We start from the raw sequence: 21,910 nt of genomic DNA, 5'->3' as shown, positions 1-21,910 counted from the left end.
TATGTATGTGTTTTAAGTTAAAGAAAAAAAAAAAAACATATTTAACATAGAATCTTCTGATCAGGAAACTAACAAGTGTAAGGTAGAAGGTCTAAACAAACAAACGAAAAATCCAGTTGTCCAGATGAGGAACAGAGAAGCAGAATTAGTTGGAGCTCATTTGATGAACTCTAAGCTGTGTAAGAATACAAAATATAAATTGCATAAACAAAGTCACTTTGATGGAGGATGTGGGCATTTATCCCAGATAAGAGCATATGCTGAAGGAGAAATTAAACAGGCACCCATTTTTCTTCAGGGAATCATTACTAATGGTTAAAAAGCCCAGAAGGTAAAGCATTAGCATATATGGACACTGTAAACCACCAAACCAAAACACTCCCATGATGCTGCACTGACGCATTTGGCTAGACTGCCAGCAAACAAAGTATAGGGCAAATTGTAATGAAATGCTGCCTATTTCAAGAGGCACATTCTAGGTCTTAGCTCAAGGTCAACAGTACATTACATGATTCAACATTTAATACCTACAGGTCTTACAACAGGTTAGATGGTTACTTTACTTACGGTAAGCATAAGTCTGTCACTGCTTAAGCAGGACACTGCTCTGCTACGTGACCTTGGCAGTCGCCTAACTTCTCTGAGCCTGTTTCCTCAATGTAACAAATCCAGTTGGACTACATGATCTCTACGGTCCTTCCAGCTCCAAAAATTCTATGAGTCTATTATAACTTAATTGTTTTGGGGAATACAGCTCTGACATGGTTTTTATGAGTTTTAAATAAAAAAATAAAAATAAAAAAATTGGTAAAGCTAGAGTCAAACAAGTTCATCTTTCTGAATAGTTTCGATATCTAAAGAACAGAATCACAAAAGAATCGTGCTCATATCTACTTTGTCTAACGTGCTAAAATCAGTGTGATACGCTACTAATATGGGATACTTCAGAGGTGGCTAAGAATCACAGAATCATGGAGTTTTTGAGCTGGAAGGAAATTAGATTTTTGTTATTGCCTGATGGATTTTTGAGTTCCAGACCTACCTTCTTTGATCCTCTGCTCTACTTGGCTCTCTGGCAACACAGACCTGGCTAGGCAGAACTGGCATTGACGCTAGGTCAGTGTAGAGTGAATAGTTCAAAGTATGGGGAAATGAAAATAGCAGAGGAATGGCTATAGGAGAGAAGGGAGCAGTGGAAAATTTTAGTCAAGGAGGCAGCCGATGCAGTTTTATTTCATAACTGTTACTACTTATCAAATGGTATGCACACTGAGTTTATGAGCTTATTAATGTCAGTTAGATACATTTTCTTTGCGTGTATACCACATGTCAGTGCAGGAGACACTCCTCCTTCAACGTTTCATATACTGACCACGCATGTCTCTCATCATCTCCACTCAAAGTCAACTGAAAGTAACATGGGAGCTGAACGAGCTAATAAAGTAACAGCACAGAATGCAGAAGGGGGCTCAAGAATTGTGGAAAGAGAACCCAATGAAAAGAAACCAATGCAAGAGCAGGCTCTGATGTACCTAAGACACTTTGGTATCAGCGGGGTAAGGAAGACACTCAGGACTTCCACAACTGTGTATGAAAGTTTCTTTCAAGAAACTTCAATTTATTGATTTACCCAAATTAATTTTATTTGGTATCAAAATTCAGAATTGATTTCCACGTTAAATGCCAATTTATCAGAATTATTAAAAGAAAACTGCTAATTTAAAAGTTATACCAGAATAAGTGATTTGGAATAAGATTTATGTAATAATAAAATTATTAATAATAAGGTTCTAGAGTGTGACCGCAAGTCTGCAATCTGGGTTTAAAGTCAGGCAGTTAACCTCAACACGTACCCATTAGGACTACAAGGTCAGCTGCCCAGGGTCCTAATCAACACTGTCACTTTCCATGAAATCTCTACACTTTGCCTATGCAAATCCACAGAGCTGAATTTATACCAAAAAGCAGGGTGGGGGGAACGGAAGTAGTATAAAGTTGTGCTCATTCAGAGGGCAAAGCATAAACTTGCAGTTTTTGGACTCGTGGGCTTAAAGCAGGTGGGGATCCGTGCTACATCAGTGGCAAGAAAGGAAGAAGACAAGAAGACAGAAAAGCAGAAGAGAGAGGTGACAGTCAAAAAGGTTAAGAAGTTTCTCAGTTTTCTAACGCAACAGAAGAAATACGTAAACCTCCAGTCCAGGCGCTATCTCCCCAGGACTAGGTCAACGGTCAACAGTCACTGAAGACTTACCTGTACCACATGCCAGTGCCGGTGTCCAAGCAAAGTGCTTAAGCCCTGAGACTCCAAACCGCTGTCCGCAAAGGGGCTCTTGCCGGCACCAGCCTTATGCTCAGAGTGTGCTGAGGAACTCCTGGCACTCTGGATTTGTGAGGCCTCGCCACAGTTCAAGTACAACCGATCCTCCCCCTGAAGTAGCACTTGCTCCTGGTTACTCTAGATGAGGGAGAAAGGAAGCGGAGGGCAAAGGAGGAAAGCAAATAAAACCACCTGATATCAGGTAACGGAAAACCAGTAATACCTTGATTTGGTTTTATCACAGGAAATGCACCATGTATCTCAACGTCGCTTTTACTCACAGACGACAAGACTACATAATGATCTCATGCACTGTTATATTTAGAGGGAAGAGGCAACAGTTTAACGATTACTTCCCAGGGCAAACCAAATTTTTGCCGAAGTCTGTTTTATCATAGATGCCAAAATGTGACCCAGTTTATGACGACTACAAGAGGATCTTTTCATTATTACTCCAAAATGGCAATGCTATGAGAGATTTTCCATCTGAAAACTGAACAGAACTACTCATTATCTACAGTTTACAAATGAGTTTCACATAAAATACCTCACAAATGGTGGCAAGAAGACATATCTGGTCAAACAGTTTGGGTGTGTGTGTGTTCACCGTGTGCCCACCACATGGCAAGAAGGGGAGGACTGTGGACGGGGATACCAGATGCTAAGGATCTTTTAAACCACAGGGAGGAGGAAGAGTAGCCCCAGTCTGTGAACAATTCAATACTCACTTGGGTAAATGCTTGGTTAGTGCCAAGGACTGTGCCAGGCTCTGAGGGTATTTAGATTAATAAGACAATTTCTCCTCTTAGTGATGATGCCCTGGCTCTCAGTTAGAAGGCCAGTATTCTCAATTGTGGGCATATTATTCACTGACTATTCCATCAAGCTGAAGAGCACCTCAGCCCCTCATCTTTCCATGGTAGTCCAAATGTGGTCTTGACATAAAAATCCTAAAATTTGCCTTTAAATTATAATTTGGGATGGGGGAGGGGAGGAAGAATTACTCTACTCTTGTTTTTCTGGGGATCCTTATTCTTCAACTACAGTCAAGAAGTCTCTCAGATCCAGGCTACTGTCATATTCTTTCTCAATGTATTGTAACTGTAAATGTTAATTAGAAACTGGTTCCGAATATTTAAAAGCCCACTGATGGCAGATATTAAGGCATATGCTTCTAACATGTAACACCATTATTATATATTAACAATACAGGATATTAATATGTTCTTTCAGATTGATAAAACATGAGGAGTTTATATTACAATCTGGGGCAGTGTTTCCCAAAGCAGGTTTCTAGTCATATTTTTTTCAAAGCATTCCTTAGAAATTCATAGTTAAATAAGGCTGGGAACACTGTTTTTCATATACCAATTCCTGGATTTTTATGATGCACATTAGCATATTAAAGACCCCGGAGTCCTATAATAAAGAAATCTGCAGCTTTAATTTCTTTATTTCATTTGATGAAATAGAACTTTTACATGACAAAAGAACTTTTCCTTATTCTGTGTATATGCTACTGATTCTTCTAAGTAGTGCCTTGTGGAACACACTTTGGGAAATTATATTTAAAAAGAGACTAAATTAAGTTATTCAAGTAAATCTGTAAATGCTGCTTTCCCTCAAATTGCTTGTGATCCTATTAAAAAACAACAAAAAACAAAAGCTGCTGAGAAGTAAAATTTTGGTGTAAATTATTATTAAGAAACAAAGAATCACAAAAAATATACAAAAGAAGATAATCCACCAATTTTAGGAGAAGAATCTGATAGTCTACTATGAAGGCCACTAAAAATAAACAGTTGTAATTTAAAACACTTACCATACAAGGGTTTACAGTGAGTACACTCTTGATAAACTGAAACAACAGAATGCCAGGCTGTTTAACTATACTCTTGGAGTCGGACTCAATTCCAGTGTTGTGAGCACCAAATCCACTGACTACCCATAGGTGATAGCCTTCTGCACCCCAGCTCTTGGAGAAGGGGAAGAAAAATCAGGTCAATGAAGTTTGTTATCCTTTCCTAGCTTCAAGTATTCAAATCCTGAAACAACCAACAATAGCATTACCAATGACTTCTAAAGACTGGAGAAACTATGAGAATCTGTAGCCCTTTCCAGTGGAAACCACCATCACCGCTCTCCACCTGGAAGAGTGAACACACTACATACCAATCTTCACCCCAAATCCTAAGAAATGCCGACTGCTCTCTATAACTTCTCCATTAATTTAACTGCCTCTCAAATACAAAGAAATTCCTTGCAGAGGAAGACCCATGTGACCCAGCTGAAACTTGACAAAGCAGCACCCAAAACAGATGCAGTCTTGTACAGAGCAAAGAACACTCAAATGGAAGCTACGAGACTAAGGTTTTCATTCCAGCCAAGCTGCCATCCTGCTGCAGTACCTTGGTTAATTTACTTGGTTTTCTCAGGGTATACGTTTCTTCCTTTACAAAATGAGAAGGTTCAAATAAACTCTCCAGGGCCAATTTTAATATTCTGTAACTACATTCCATGATAGCTTTTTAGTTTTTTGTTTTTGTTTTAAGGTCCCAATCTACAATGTCAAGAAAATAGTAGAGGGAAAATAAATAGTTGCTAAATTTCAAAAGCTTCATAGAAGTTTGGCTCTCCCCCAATAAAAGTTGAACGGTTAACTAAAATGCTTTGATTCTTAGCTTGTGATTAAAATATCAACTTAGGCTAAGAACACTGGTTCTTACACGCCATTCAGAAGCACTGAGGGGCAGTTACAGAAATCATTTGTTCAAAAACTTATTTTAAAATATGGAGGTGGAGCTAGACAGCAAATGGGCTCCTTGGTGCCGCTACTCAAGGCAGCCATGGTGGTTTTAATTCTTCAAGAAACCCGAGATCAGAAAATGCCCTCCTCTGTGGAGCAAGGAAGAAGGTAAATGAGTGAGCCTCACAGCCACTAATCTCACAAAGATGGCGCACAGAAGGGCTACAGGAAGAGAATGTTCTTATGTAAAGACAGGGGTTACACCTCACTGTTTTCTACAGAAACTCTTAAAAATATGTAATAAATAAAAATACTGTTAACAACAGTGACTTTAATTCCCTTGACAGAGATCTATGGGAAGTTTTAAAAATATGCTCAAATAATGTCAAATTCCTCAGGAAAAACACTCAATGAGCAGTTCACTTCATGTTAAAAGAAAAGAGACCATGAGAAGTGGGTGCTAGTGAGTCACATAAGGAATTGAGGTATGCTCTGGAAAAAACAAGGCCTGATTTGAATAGTCATTATGTTCACAAAGATGGCGGGGTGTGCTAGACACATACAAGCAAAACCAAAAGCAAGTAAGTACTGAAAATTGGGCAGCCTGATTTTTAAAAATACTTTTATCAAAGCAAGAACTGTATAAGAAGAATCTGCTGAGATTAAAACAGCTTTGTAATTTTATCAGGCCAAGAAGAGAAAAAAAGGGCAGAAGAAAAATCAAAGTTTCTCACACTATAGAAATATATACATTATATATATGTATACATATGTGTATACATGTATGTATATATGATCTACACACACACTTTTTTTTTTTTTTTTTAAGTAGGGTCCACACGCCCAGCATGGAGTCCAATGCTAGGCTTCAACTCACAGACCCTAAGATTGAGACCTGAGCTGAGATCAAGAGTTGGACACTTAACCAACTGAGCCACCCAGGCACCCCACACTATACCAGTATTTTACAGAAAGTACTTACCATAGAGTTGATCTTAAGGGGATCTTTTTTGGTACCATCAGACCTATAACTGTAACAGAATAGAAACTCGATTTAAAAAAGTCTTCTATTACATGTAATATTTGGCTTTAGTTTTTTAAAAACTCAAATTGATTCTGTTCCTTTAAACAGAAACACATAATAATGCATGAAATAGAGGAGACTGCTGGTTGATATACCTGGGTAGATCACCTAGACATAATCTTTCAGGTCCTGAGTAACTTCTTGAAAGGGTCATGCAGTTTGGGAAGGAGTATTCACTTTGTCAGGACTGAGGTTCAGAGTAGCATAAGGAGTGGGCAGAGATATCAACCCAACAAGATAATACAATTTTCCATTTCCTACTAGTTACTTATGTACATGGCTTATTGTTCTTATTAGATCATAAGCTACTTGAAAGCAAAATGTATCTGATTTAGCCTTGAATCTAACATGCTATCATATGTACCTAAGGGGTTCAACAAACAAATGCATTTTACCGAATAAACACTGAGTTTTAAAAGGATGGATGTTTAGAGAATCAGCACATTCTGAACAAATTAGTTCTGAACCTTACGAATTGTTTTGGGGTTAAGCATCAAATAAGGCAGAAGGGTAGCTGTAGGACACAAAATTTCTGTATATGTGTATTTTCTCGGAGATAAATGGAGTTATTTTATCTAAAACTTGTCTTTATTCACTCACGCAAAATCTCCTCCAAGGGTACAAATCAGCTGGGCTCCAAACACACTCCATAAAGAAAGGCCTCCATTTTCCCAGGTCACTATTACAACACTATTGTCAGGAGACCATCTGACCAATTTAACAGCTCCTGTTTTGTTCCAAATATCTGTTAAGAAATTGTGAGAAGAGTTAAAAACAAATGATTCCCTCAGAAACACTTACTATTTTTTTTATAATCTATACTTTTTCAAGTTGAAATGAATAGAAAGACATGTCTGCTTCAAATAATGAGATGAATCCTACTCTTTAAGGTCACATAAAATGAGTAAGGCCATTAGCCTTGATTGAAGCAGAACAAACGCACCTGCCAAAAAATTTAAAAGAAGTGAGAGCCATTTTGGGCCACTGTCAGCCCGAGTAACTATAATTGTGTCGTTTTAAAAGTCTTTGGCTTTGGCCAATTCAGTTTCTGTAAAATGGGGATAATGCTTCCCTTCAATGATTCAACACTCAATGTCAAAGTAGTTTGCAAAGTAGGAAGTGTTTTAAGATGTAAAATAACGTCGTACCACTATCTTCATGCTCTAATGGCAATATTCCAGGGATCCAAGTTAAAATAAATTGAGGTTAAACTTCTATTAGGATTACGTAGGTAAACTCCAGCTTGAGTACTCCAGGCATTCATATCATCTTTTAACTAATAATTGTTCTTTCAATCCCATAATTTCACTGTGTAGTAAAACCCAAGTTTCCCTACTGCAGAGTATTTTCTGTCAGCAATTCAAAACCAGCTATCGTTACCACTTTCTTTAAAATTCTTTTCATTTGCAGTATTAATACATTTTGGCTATAAAACACAGAAGATCTGCTACCAAAGGGGAGGTATATAGATTTTAGTCTACAGAAGACAGGTTTGGTTAACAGAGAGGGACTCCCTTCTGCCTATGTTTGAATCCTCACATTAGCAACCCCCACCATAATGAATAACCCTGTTATTCTTGCAGATGAAAAATGGGAGTATACATAAGAAACATCATATACTTTACACCTGTCCAGGGGAGAAATTTAAAAACAAACCAAGGGGGCGCCTGGGTGACTCAGTCGGTGAAACGTCTGCCTTTGCCTCAGGTCATGATCTCAGGGTCCTGGGATGGAGCCCGCATCAGGCTCCCTGCTCAGTGGGGAGTCTGCTTTCCCTCCCCATCTGCCTCTCCTCACCTCTCATGCTCTCTCTCACGCATGTGCACGCTCCCTCTCTAATAAAATTTTTAAATAACAAAAATAAAAACAAACCAAGAAACACAAAATCAAATTGAAGTTTACAAAATGAAAGCAATTCCATGTGCAAGAAAAAAAATATGGGTATTCACTATCATAAAAGGATGTTAACTGAAAAGGAGAGGTTATAAACAGTGTACCTATTACCCCACGTGAAATATATATACATATGCATATAATATGCATACCCACTTTCCAAGCATTATGCACATATTAAAATCTAGTTGCAGAGATCTATAATAAAATATTAATGGTGGTGAATCTAATCTTCACGTGTCAGGATTACAGGAAATTTATCTAGGTGGTAACAACCTACAATGAACGTAGATTTTGATATAATCTGCATATTGCGAAAAATATTAAAAAGTAACCCACAGATGTTTTGTTACAGAGCTGAACTTACAAGAAAGAAAGGGGTCCAGAAGCCAAAAGAAAAGAGAAAACCTAAAATGAGATTGGTTAGTACCTGGGTTGAGAGTAAAGGGCTGGAAGCAGGGAGCGGAGAAAGCTTGGAAATACAGGGATAGAAGGATGGGATGAGACCGAGCAATGACATCCTAGAGGAAGACAAAGAAGGCGTCTGAGTCCAGCATGACATTGGGAGTGAGAAGAGAAGCTGAGGCATCACGCAAGGACTCCTGAGGCACCACGGCCAGTGAAACTCAGCCAATGCAGCCTGAAGAAAACAAGGAAGCTCATCCCTGCTTCAGATATATTGTCCTCCTACAAGTCTCCTATAGTAAGCAGGTTTATAGCCTAAAGCAAGCTGGCAGAATTTGGAGAGAGTCAGTAGGTAACCAAAGGGAGAAATGGCATTCCAAGGGCCTGAGAAAACAATCTGAAGCACTCCATACAGTGCTGAACAGAAGCAGTGAGGTGCACGTCCTGCAATGACGGACATGCTTCTCCTTGCTGGGTGTAAGAGGCAGCCCCTAGCTACACGGGGCTACTGAACATGTAAATGTGACCACGCAACTAAAGAAATAAAGTTATTTTTTTTTTAATTTCAATTAGTTTAATAAAAATAGCCAAATGTGGCTGGTAGCTACTGGGCAGGGCAACTTAAGTATGGATAAAAAATTAACAAACAGGGGCGCCTGGGTGGCTCAGTCGGTGAAGCGTCTGCCTTCGGCCCAGGTCATGGCCCCAGGGTCCTGGGATCGAGCCCCACGTCGGGCTCCCTGCTCAGCGGGAAGCCTGCTTCTCCCTCTCCCTCTCCCTGCCGCTCCCCCTGCTTGTGCTCTCTAATAAAAAATAAAAAATCTTAAAAAAAAAATAATAAACAGATAAAAGGGCCAGAAATAACAATCAAAATTCATATCACTCTATTCTTGCAGGATGCAAATCTGTCTTTACAGAAAAATACATGCAAGCCTTTAAAGGCTATCCAGTGAGAATGATAAAGACTTAAGGAGCAAATTTCTATTTCTGGCAGGAGAGCAATTAGACACCTGAAATGACTCTCCACACTGAAACAACGAAAATGCTGAATAGAACACTGGGGCGCTTGGGTAGCTCAGTTGGTTAATAAGCATCTGACTCTTGATCTCGGCTCAGGTCATGATCTCAGGGTTGTGAGATGGAGCCCTGCATCCGGCTCCACACTGGCCATGGAGCCTCCTTTGGATTTTCTCTCCCCCTCTCCCTCTGCCCTTCCCTCCTGCTCAAGTACACATTCTTTTTCTCTCTAAAAAAAAAATAAAATGTTGAATAGGATACTTAAACACCTCAAAACAACTAAAAATTCTGGGAGGTAAGTGAGTGTACAAAGGGCTTCTGCCCTGAATTTTTCTGCCAAACCCTGGAGCCCCTGACTTCTATTTCTGATGACTCCCAGCACATGAGGGACAGGAGATCAAGCTCAGAGCTTGGCCAAGGCAGGGTATCTAAGAGAAGATACCACGTAATGGGTGGGGCACAGAAGGCTACATTCATGGTGTAAGGAAGAATGAGAAATAAACTCTACCATGTGGAAGGTAAAGAAATAGCAAAGGATACTTTGTTTTGTCCAAGAATGGAAAATAAAGAATCTCCCCCTGAGAATCTGCAACCACAAGTCAGTCCTCACTCTAATTTGTAATTTGTACAACTTGTATGATTAAAAAAAAAATTGCAAACAGAATATAATGCAAACGGTCCAGACTGATGTAGTACTCTCACGTAACTTGCCATAAACACACACAAACCCTCTTTGGAAGAACTCAAATTCAATTTAGGTCACAAAGCATTCAAACAAGTAAGTTTGAAGGAAATTAAGCAGCTCTCAGTAAAAAATTCTAAAATATATAAACAAATTCATGAGAACCCAAACTCAGAAAGAAGATTTCAGATACTGAGACTAACAAAGAATATAAAAGCCATTTTTTAATACCTAAGAAAAGAATATTGAAACTAGGAACAGGATGCATACAGATTAGAAAAAAGAGCTAAGTAAACCCTCTGGAAATAAAAAATACAGTAATTAAAAATGGACAGATTAAGTAGACTATTAAACATAAATGAAGAAAGAATTAGTGTATCAGAAGACAGGGAAAAACTTTCTAGAATACAGTCCAGAGAATCAAAAAAATGAAAAATGTTAAAAGGCAGGTTAAGGAACCTGTAAAAAGTCTGATTAGATTTCCAGAAAAAGAGATTAAACAAGAGGCAATATTTAAATAGAGAAATAATGGTTGAATATTTTCCAGAAGAGCTGGACAATATGAATCCTCAGATCCAGCAAGCCTGAATCTCAAACAAGATTTTAAAAAAAGGAAAAAAAATTAGAAAATTCTTCACCTTCCAAATCACAGACGAAACCACCCCAAAGACAAAGAAAAAGTCTTAAAAGTAGCTAAAGAGAAAAAAATCCAATCTCCTGAAAAGGAAATATAACTCGACCAGAGTTCCCAAGAGCAACAGTGAAACTGGATGGTAACAGTAACTGTCCATCCAAAATTGTATAAAAAAGTTAAACCATAATTAAATTACAAGGGCAAAATACACACATTTTCAGATCCCACCCCTCCCCCCAAATTGAGTGTATCATCATAAAAAATTTCACTAAAGAAAATTCTGAAGAATGTACTGCAGACAGAAAATGGTCTCAAGTGGAAGGTATGAGGTGTTAAAAAAGACATGATGGGGAAAAATACTGGCATACATGTGGGTAATACTAAGTCAACATTAACAGTTACATATTTAATGTTTCCTGAGATTTTGACATGAGACACCTTAGCTTCCCCTCCTTGAGGCTAATGAGAATTTTATTACTGAATTAGATTTAGATGGGTGCCCTCAATTTTTCTGACTTTTTTTTTTTCTGACCCAAACATCAGAGAAGTTTGTATAGTTATACAGCAATTATTCTTAATATAGGAGCATATCTAAATTTGGGAGAGGAACAGAACAGTTTGAAAAGGGTCCCAATTATAACCCACATATAGAACACAGTACAATATCAAATTCATGAGACATATAGTAATGAGATTCTACAGTGACCTCTGCAAAGGTCATTGGCTTAAAAACATTGATTCATTCATCACATTTGTTAACTATGTGCCTCTCACTAAACTGAACTTGCTTGGTGTAAAGAGATAGATACATCCTACATTCTTACCATGAAGCTAGCAGAAAATAAGACCTGTAAGCCGCTAAGTTCAATAAAGCATTATCAAAAAGAAAGATGTTATATGCAAAATATAATGAGGCACAGGAGGGAATGGTATTCTGCCTAGTTCACAAAATGAGATTTCATTTAAGCTTGAAAGACCAATATATAAAGACCCTCCCTATAGAAATATAGGACATTTCAGGTAAAGAGAACAAGAGGAGACAATAGCTGACTCTCAAGAATCTGCAGGTAGTTTGGTAAAGTGTCAGACTGCAGTTCCTAGGTCTATGTGCAGGGTATCCCTGAGACAATCTTCAAGAGAAATACAGTAATATATAGTATCTGATGAACACAATGTAAATCATTAGCTCCAGGGAGTTCACAGCTGCAACATGAGATTGCAACTACATTTATTCTGATGCTGTTACACCTTTGTGAAGATGGCTTTTTAGGAGTTGTAGAAAAAGTGTCATGTGAAAATCAATGTGGAACAGGAAATATGGCTGACTGTACCCAATCGGACTCCAAGGTTTGAGAAACTGTACAGTGTCCAATAGGCACAAACATCCTATTAGCAAAAAATATTTTAAGAATAAAAATAAAATATTATTTTTCTTTTCATTTATGTGTCTTACTTTTTGAAAATGCTACTACAGGATTTAGACCTAACTACTTAATAAACAGAACTTTTGGCATTTAACATAGAGGTAGTGTGGTAAAATTATGGAGACCCTAAGGGCTGAGTGAACCAAGAAATGCTGCCAGAAATAATCAGCAAAAGACCTTACATGCCACCTGTGTGGTAGACACTGCTGGTTGGTTAATACCACATCTATTTCCATCCTCGTTCTCCCTTGCCCACTTCTACCATAAAGGCTAGGAAAATCGCAAGATTAGCTAATGAGACATAATTATGGCCAATCAGATGTGAGTGGAAGATAGCTAGAGCAGGTAGGAGGTGGGAATGCTTCTGAGAAACCTCGGCTTTCCTGATCAAAAAACCAAATATGCCGTTTCTTCCTTTCTTCTTTACTCAAATGCAGAAGTAATGCTTGCAGCTCAGAAGCTACCCGAGACCATGAAGGAAACACCAAATGAAGGCCAGCAGCAACTCATCTCTGGATTTCTTGCTAGCAGAGAAAATAAACCCTATTTAAGCCACAATACCTTGGGTATTCTGTTAGTTTTGGTCAAAAGCATTTCCAATGACAAAGACTTCAGACTTAATCCCATGAGGGTCCACTCAAGATTCACTAAGGGGTTCAGAAAGACACTGTTTTGTTTACTTCTGTCTATCCACCAGTTAGAGCAGTGTCTGGCCTACAAGTATGTATTTGATAAGGATTTGCTGAATGAATAGGTTGAATTGGAAGGCATAAAATAACAAAGGCAATGAAATCAGGTAAGAGACCAGAGCAAAATCCCTGGGCCACACGAAATACAGTTATATGTTTTAACTGTATTTGACCTACAGCATGCATCATTTAAAATCCAATCACTACACATACCATTACCTGTACATTAAAAATTAAAAATAAGGAAAAAAAGGACTCACCAGGATACTGTTTTGCTGTTAGCTCTAGTTTATGAGACAGCAGCATAGCTCCAGTGGTGTTATCTATTGTATAAACCTGTACAGATCCACTGTGAAAAACAAATAAGCTTTTAATGAAAAAAAGATAAATACAAATACAGAAAGCATTATTATGGAACTGTTATGTTCTGCTGGTAAGAGCGTAAACTAAACCAAAACCATTTTGTAAATAATTTGCAGTCTCATAAATTTGAACAAACGCATTATTTGTAATCCAGTAAAATTCTCCCTCTAAATATATTCCAGAAATATCCTTGTCTATGTTATCAAAAGCTATGCACAATGTTCACTATAGTATTGTGTATAAATGCAAAACAACAGAAGCAACCTGAATGTCCAGCAAGAGAAAGGAAGCATAAACTGTGGAATACTCACATAGTAGTCTAGCTACAGCACTGACAGGACTTTATAGACACATGCATTAAAACAGATAGCCAGTATGTATATATGTAGTATAATTCTGTTTCTATTCAGTCAAAAACATTCAAAACATAGTAAATACACTTGTGGTAAAAATGCAACAAAGAGCTAATGGACACACCATCTCTGGTGGAGAAGGATATTAAAAAAGAGGGGGAAGAAAGGGGTTGCACCCGCCCTGGTAATATGCTATTTCTCATGCTGGATGGTAATTTAGACAGATTTTCATTTTATTATGTTTTCTATCCAATACCATTTTTTGCATCTACACACTATATATGTTATTCTGTGAACATGGTATATATAATGATTTCATTTAAGAAATCTTAACAAGGGCCAAGTTTAGGAAGGGCCAGAAACCAAAACTAAAACTTTGTAATATTGCTTCTAAGCTACATTTCAAAATTGATCTATAATGATCATAAAAAATACCATTTTTGCTTACGGAACTATTTTCAGATAAAAAATTTAACACAAATGTTGTTCTGACCCATATCCAGCCTGGTCAGCTCTTCTCAAGGATCAGGACTAGGACTCAATAAAACACCTGCACTAAGAGGCCACTTGAACTTACCGCACAGCTCACTGATGCTGTGTTTTTAAATCTTTTTCCACTCTGTTTCATTCTGGATAATTTCTCTTGCTATGTTTCTCAAGCTTATTATTCTTTTCTTCTACAATGTTTGATGTGGATCTTTTTTTATATCTTCCATATTTAATACTCAAAAGAGACCCTCTCCAGCTCTCTGGAGTTCCTTCTTTGTGCCACTCTGTTGTCTTTTGCTGTATATCCTGAGTCCTCGCTGCTTTGGTCTCCCCAGATTTTCACTTCCCCATAACTCAGGCAATCTGCCAGGTTCTGTCTCCCCAGCCTCGTGCTGCAGCCTGGAAACTCTCTCAAAGTAATTAAAGCTGAGGCATTTGTAGAATTTTATTTGTTTCCCACCTTTCAGGGTCTCGAACTCATATTGTCTTTTTTTTTTTTTTTAAAGATTTTATTTATTCATTTGAGACTCAGAGATACAGAGAGAGAGAGAGAGAAAGCATGAACAGGGAGAGAGGCAGAGGGAGAGGAAGAAGCAGGCTCCTCGCTGAGCCAGGAGCCCGATGTGGGGCTCGATCCCAGGACCCTGGGATCATAACCTGAGCCGAAAGCAGATGCTTAACCATCTGAGCCACCCAGGTGCCTCCCTCGAACTGATATTGTCTTACTCTTCCATATTTTTGTCCATTTTCTTCTCCACGTGGGAGAAAGAATCTGATCTGTTATCCCACCTTAGGCAGAAGCCAAATGCCTAGGAATAGCTATCTTTCCAGACTACCTGCCCAATTAGACACTGCCAGCACTAAGTAGCTAGCAGGTATTTACTTGTTTTTCCTTTGCACCTGACAACTGTCAAGTGGGAACTCTGGGTTGCTGAGCTCTAACAAGTCAGTGAGAAGAGTCCGATATTTCTAATACAAGAAATAGGAGCTAAGTCAACACTTAAAAAAGACTGACAACTAACCTTTTATGTATTCTGTGATGCCTGTATTGTTTAAATTATTTTTATTTCCATTTCTCATTAACCCATTATAAGAGAAAAATATTTCTTAATGCATAGCACACTACTCACTAATAGAGATATGGCTATAGTCACAAGTGACAAAATTTAGTATCACTCATACAAGGACATTACTGCTCCATGGTACCCCGGCAAGTACACAACATCCCATGATAAAAATGTGTAACCAGCATTTAGTCAAACCCTTTTTTTTATTTAAAGACTGTATTTATTTCAGAGAGAGACACAGAGACAGTGAGAGAGAGCATGAACGGGAAGGAGAGGGAGAAGCGGACTCCCCACGGAGCACAGAGCCAGACGCAGGACTTGATCCCAGGAGAGTTAGGTTGTAAGACTGATCCCCTTGCAAACTGACATCCTAGAAGAAAGTCACCTTCTTACAGAACTCGAAGGATACCAGCTACAATTGAGTGTGTTCAGGGCAATTAATCCTGGTAAGGGCTGGAAGACCAGAACTAGAAGCCACTGGTCTGTCACGTCACACAACTACAATCCAAAATTTCCACCCCAACCCGGGGGTCACACCAAAAAAAAAAAAAAAAAGGCTGGTACTCTCCCAAATGAAGAAAAGTGAGATGACAGAGGCCGAAGGCCGAGATTCCACCTTCACTGCCCGAGGGAAGGGCCAGACTACATCTCGTGGGTTCTCCCATCCAGCCCCGGTAGCCCCATGAGGCCACCCTGACTGCAGGCAGTGTGGTATGGGGCACCCCACTGCTCCTGTCAGATGCTCATGTGTCTGACTGGACTGGCTCAACAAGAACCAGCTTCAAGGTTCCAGTCATGACAGGTTTAGAGGAACTAAAAGCCACTCTGAGGGAACGAGACACATTCAGAATGCAGGACATTCTATAAACAACCAGCCTGAACTCTTAAAAAGTTAATGTCATGAAAATAAGAAAAAAGGTGTACAGGTTGTTACAGGAAAAAGGTGACTACAGGGAAACAATAACGAAATACAAATCATTAATTCTGATTGACTCTGGTTAAAACAAGGAGCTATAAAAGAAATTCTGGTGACAACTGGGTTAATCTGAATATGGATTGAGAATTAGATCTTATTTGGGATTTATCATAATTTTCTCATGCATGACGAAGATACTGAGTTATCTAAGAAAATGTTCCCCCTTTTCTGGAAACCAAGAAACAATGTAATGTCTGTTAAACAGCAAATCAGATAAATTATGATACATTCATATACTGGAGCACTATAAATCAATCAAAACATGATTTTCGCTACTGGAAAATCGCATGGATGAATTTCACAATGCTGACTGAAAGCAGCAAGACCCAAAACATATTCAGAATTCTATTCCCATAGAGTTCAAAATCAGGTAAAACCACATTATGCTCTTTAGGAATGCATGCGGGGGTGGTAAAACTATAAAGACAAGGAAATGATCATCACAAAGACAGGAAATTGGTTACTTTTAAGTGTTTGGGGAGATGGGAGTTGTGCTGTAGGAAGGAACAGGGCTGAAACTATGATCAGCTTGCAAAACTCTATTTCTTAACCCAGTTGTGAACAGATGGCTGTTTGTATTATAATTATTTGTAAAACTGAATATTTGGACTATGCACTTTCTTGTATGTTTTTATTTTACAATATGAAAAAGGATATTATAAATTTTAAGCCAATTTATTTGACAGTAATATGAAAGATACCAATTCCTAGAAAAATATAACTTGCCAAAATGACTTAGGATCCTCAAAAGCTGAAAACAGAGCTACCATATGACCCAGCAATTGCACTACTAGGTATCTACCCCAAAGATACAAATGTAGTGATCCGAAGGGGTATGTGCACCCCGATGTTTATAGCAGCAATGTCCACAATAACCAAACTATGAAAAGAGCCCAGATGTCCACCAAAAGATGAATGGATAAAGAAGAAGTGGTGTGTGTGTGTGTGTGTGTGTGTGTATAATGGAATATTATGCAGCCATCAAAAGGAATGAGATCTTGCCATTTGCAACGATGTGGATGGAACTGGAGGGTGTTATGCTGAGCGAAATAAGTCAATCAGAGAAAGACATGTATCATATGACCTCACTGACATGAGGAATTCTTTTTTTTTTTTTAAAGATTTTATTTATTTATTTGAGAGAGAGAGAATGAGAGACAGATAGCACGAGAGGGAAGAGGGTCAGAGGGAGAAGCAGACCCCCGCTGAGCAGGGAGCCCCATTTGGGACTCGATCCTGGGACTCAGGATCATGACCTGAGCCGAAGGCAGTCGCTTAACCAACTGAGCCACCCAGGCACCCTGACATGAGGAATTCTTAATCTCAGGAAACAAACTGAGGGTTGTTGGAGTGGGGGGTGGGGTGGGAGGGATGGGGAGGCTGGGTGATAGACACTGGGGAGGGTATGTGCTATGGTGAGCGCTGTGAATTGTGTAAGACTGTTGAATCACAGATCTGTACCTCTGAAACAAATAATACATTATATGTTAAAAAAAAAAAAAAAGAAGAAGAAGAAGAATATAGCAGGAAGGGAAAAATGAAGGGGGGGGAATTGGAGGGGGAGACAAACCTTGAGAGACTATGGACTCTGAGAAACAAACTGAGGATTCTAGAGGGGTGGGGGGTGGAGGGATGGGTTAGCCTGGTGATGGGTATTAAGGAGGGCATGTACTGAATGGAGCACTGGGTGTTATACACAAACAATGAATCATGGAACACTACATCAAAAACTAATGATGTAATGTATGGTGATTAACATAATAAAATTTAAAAAAATGACTTAGGAAAAGAGAAAATCTAAACCTTAAATCTACTTTTAAAACTGAATTGAATCAGTAATCCAAAAGTTCCCACAAAGAAAATTCTAGTCTCAGATAGCTTCATTGACAAATTCAAGCACACACTCAAAGATAAACAGAGAAATTGAGGAACAGCTCTTCAATTTGCTTTCTGACACAAGCATAACCTTGGTTAATTAGCAGAGTAAGAAAAAGAAAAATTATAGGTAAAATGTGCTAATAAACATAGATTTAAAAATTCTAAACAAAATGTGACCAAATCAAATCCATAAATATGAAAAAATACTTTTCCTTCTTTCCTATACTAAGCTAAATTTACTTCTATTTCTACATTTATCTCCTGAGAAGCAGTGTGTTGGATTCATCACTTCACAGATTGAGTGTAAAGAACGTGATGATTTATACTATTGTATATTGTGTATTATTGTACACAATAGTGTAAACAATAGTGTATTATTTACACTAATCAAAATACTGTGATACTGAACTTGATGTAGCTAGAAGTAATACTAGACGTATGTTCTATAGAACTACTAAGTCTCATTTTGAGGGCAAAATGAAATTTCATATTTAAGAGAATTTTGAAGGCTAAAAAAGCACTATACATATTGTAAGGCATTACTATTAAGATTCTAATATAATCTTTTTACTTGATCTAGAATATAAGCTCAACAAAGTCAGGTATCTTATTCTTTCCTAACATATCCCAAGTGCTTAGAATTGTGCCCGGTGCATGGGAGACACAAAGATATTTGTTGAATGAATAATCTGTATTCACTTTTACTTCTAAAACCTGCATTATCAGAATTAAAACAAGAAATTGATCCTATGTGTGAGCTTTAAATTTGCTCATTAAGGCACATCCACAAATTCAAAGGCAATGTCAACACTGATGTCTTAAAAAGGATTATTTTTTTTCTTTCAAGATTTTATTTAAATTCTACTTAGTTAACACATAGTGTAGTATTAGTTTCAGGGGTAGAATTTAGTGATTCATCAGTTGTATACAACACCCAGTGCTCATCACAAGTGCCCTCCTTAATGCCCATCACCTGTCTAGCCCATCCTCCCCTACCAATCTCCATTCCAGCAACCCTCAGGTTGTTCCCTACTGTTAAGAATCTCTTACGGTTTGCCTCCCTCTATTTTTATCTTATTTTTCCTTTTCTCCCCGATGTTCATGTTTTGTTTCTTAAATTCCACATGAGTGAAGTCACATGGTATTTGTTGGGGCACCTGGGTGGCTCTGTCGGTTAAGTGTCTGACTTCGGGTCAGGTCACGGTCTCGGGGTCCTGGGATCAAGCCCGTGCCTGCTCAACAGGGAGTCTGCTTGTCCCTTTCCATCTGCCCCTCCCCCTGCTTATGCTCTTTCTCTCTCAAATAAATAAAACCTTTTTTTAAAAAAAAAGACCTCATACGGTATTTGTCTTTCTTGGGACTTATTTCACTTAGCATAATACACTGTAGCTCCATCCATGTCATTGCAAATAGTAAGATTTCATTCTTTCTGATGACTGAGTAATATCCCATTGTATATATACCACATCTTCTTTATCCATTCATCAGTCGACGGACATTTGGGTTCTCGCCATGTTTTGGCTATCATGGACATTGCTGCTATAAACACTGGGGTGCATGTGCCCCTTCGAATCAGCATTTTTGTATCCTTTACATAAATACCTAGTAGTACATTCGCTGGATCACGGGGTAGTTCTATTTTTAACGTTTTGAGGAACCTCAGTACTGTTTTCAGAGTGGCTGCACCAGTTTGCATTCCCACCAACAGTGCAAGAGGGTTCCCCTTTCTGTGTGTCCTCGCTAACACCTGCTGTTCCCTGTGCTGTTCTGACAGGTGTGAGGTGGTATCTCATTGTGGTTTTGATTTGTATTTCCCTGATGATGAGTGATGTCGAGCATCTTTTCATGTGTCTCTAAGCCATTTGTATGTGTTCTTTGCAGAAATGTCTATTCATGTTTTCTGCCCATTTCTTAACTGGATTTTTTATTTTTTGATTGCTAAGTTTGATTAAAGTTCTTTACAGATTTTGGATACTAGCCAGAAGAAAGGATTATTTTTAAAAAAAGAAAAATATCTTCCTGATCTTCTTTTAAATATAAGGAACTTAAATTTAGGCTGACTTAATCTTTTTAATATGTAACTCAATTACAAGTTCCTACCACTGAAGAAAAGCTCACCTTTAAAAGCTTACCTTTAAAACACTCAATATTCTAAATCTCCCTGTTTGCTTCAATCTAATAAAATGCTTTCAGATTTTATATTAAGGCTGATTCCTAAATTATGATAGGCATGAAAAAGTTTACATGTTTAGAACACTTTACATTTAAAAAAAATTAAAAAAAAACAAAGCTCATTATTTTTGACGATGACTCTTAAAATGAAAAAGTCTATCAATTACCTTGCACAACCAAATGCCATGAGTCGATACTTGTTATTTACTGCTACACAAGTTCCATCAACAACATCTTGTGGCCAAACTCCATGAAGCTGCTATAATAAAGAAAAATAATGGTTTTAAAAGTGCTGTCCAAATATACTGTAATCAGTATAATTCTCCTTCAATAAACATACAGTTTCATTCAACAAGTATTCAATAAATGAATGAAATTATTAAGCTTATATGTTATTTTATTTTCAATACAGAAAACAGAATAGATTCAGCTCCACTCTACGTTTTTATTTGTCAAATCAAGGATGTCTTAGATTATAAATTCTAAGGCAAAGGTCATCATGACTATTAGTTTAATAAGCACAAAAACACAACACACTACAATATAGAACTATTTTTGGATGATTGCAACAGTAAACACTACAAGATCCAATTACAGCTCTGTTTAAAATACTATAGATTTTATTTAATTCCCAAATGAGCTATATAATCAATTATCTAAACATGGCATATCTGCTTCCTTTTTTGTAGAAATTTTAATTTTCAATTTTAATAATAAAACTACAAACTATTTTAGATGACAAAAAAGTGGTAAAGATAGCACTGAGCATTATTTCCCTGGACCACTGCTTAGATTAAAATTAACTGATTTCTGTAACTATTTTCCAGGTGCCGACTATTCACCCAGCACTGCTCTAGGTGCTGAGAATGTGGCAGATATTCAAAAACACCAAAATTCATGCCTTGTATCCTTGCCTTCTATTTGTTAGGAGGTGGTCAAGTTAAAAAAAAAAATTGTACAGTATACTGAGATTGGTAAATACTATAGGAAAAAATAATAAAGCAATGATAAGAAACAGAGAGTATGGGAGAAGGATACAATATTAAACAGTTCCCCCCATGCAGGTACATTTTGAGGAAAGTACTCAAGGAGATGTAACAAGTACAAAGGCCCTACTCTAGTACCATTTAAGCATGTTCTGAGTACATCAAAGAAGCCTATGCAGATGGAGTGGAAAGCAAGGATGGAAGGAGTAGTAGTAGTAGTAGATGAGGTCACAGATGTAAAAGGAGGCCAAATTTATAGGGCTTTGAAAGCCACTATAAAAACTTCTTTGGCTTTTTCTCTAATTTATATACAGGGAGTCATTGGGGTATCTTTAATTTTTAAAAAGTTTTCCATTATGAATAATACATTAGAGAAGAATACAAAAACCAAGATTGTAAATCTCAATAATATCACAAAGTGTGGAATTAGCTAGTACTCAGGCCAAGAATTATCAGTATCTAAAAGCCCCCCAACAGTGTCCCTCCTGATCAATATACCCTCACCCTACCACAGAAGTAACCAATATCTAGACTAAATTGGTAATCACTTCCTTCTTTTCCTTTAGACCAAGAACATGCATCCCTATAAACTCTAATTTAGAATGGCCTATGTTTTTAATTTTACATAAAATAAAATCATAGCACATATTCTTTTGTGTCTAGGTGCTTTCACTCAGCACATTTGTGAGACCCATCCAAGTCACCACATACAGCCCTGCTGTTCGTGCTCACTGC

At 37.8% G+C, this 21,910-nt stretch overlaps 1 protein-coding gene across 8 annotated transcripts in view; it reads right to left on the bottom strand.

Annotated features, from left to right (window-relative positions):
• The window catches only part of RIC1 (RIC1 homolog, RAB6A GEF complex partner 1), a 166,363-nt gene that overhangs the window by 33,111 nt on the left and 111,342 nt on the right, over positions 1-21,910 (bottom strand). For 7 of the 8 annotated variants that reach the window (XM_035029164.1, XM_035029163.1, XM_035029166.1 and 4 more), the window contains 6 exons: positions 20,357-20,448; positions 13,152-13,240; positions 6,748-6,892; positions 6,046-6,094; positions 4,140-4,292; positions 2,252-2,455 (listed from right to left, as the gene is read on the bottom strand). In XM_035029164.1, coding sequence (XP_034885055.1) covers positions 2,252-2,455; positions 4,140-4,292; positions 6,046-6,094; positions 6,748-6,892; positions 13,152-13,240; positions 20,357-20,448 — 732 coding nt within the window. The remainder of the gene's footprint in view (positions 1-2,251; positions 2,456-4,139; positions 4,293-6,045; positions 6,095-6,747; positions 6,893-13,151; positions 13,241-20,356; positions 20,449-21,910) is intronic. The other variant, XM_035029165.1, reaches the window with a different exon arrangement.

This window comes from Mirounga leonina, unplaced genomic scaffold (genome assembly GCF_011800145.1).
Source record: "Mirounga leonina isolate KUSES-001 unplaced genomic scaffold, KU_Mleo_1.0 Mir_224, whole genome shotgun sequence".
Taxonomy (NCBI): Eukaryota; Metazoa; Chordata; class Mammalia; order Carnivora; family Phocidae; genus Mirounga; species Mirounga leonina.
Note: the sequence above shows the minus strand (reverse complement) of the source record. Positions and strands in the feature narration are given on the sequence as shown.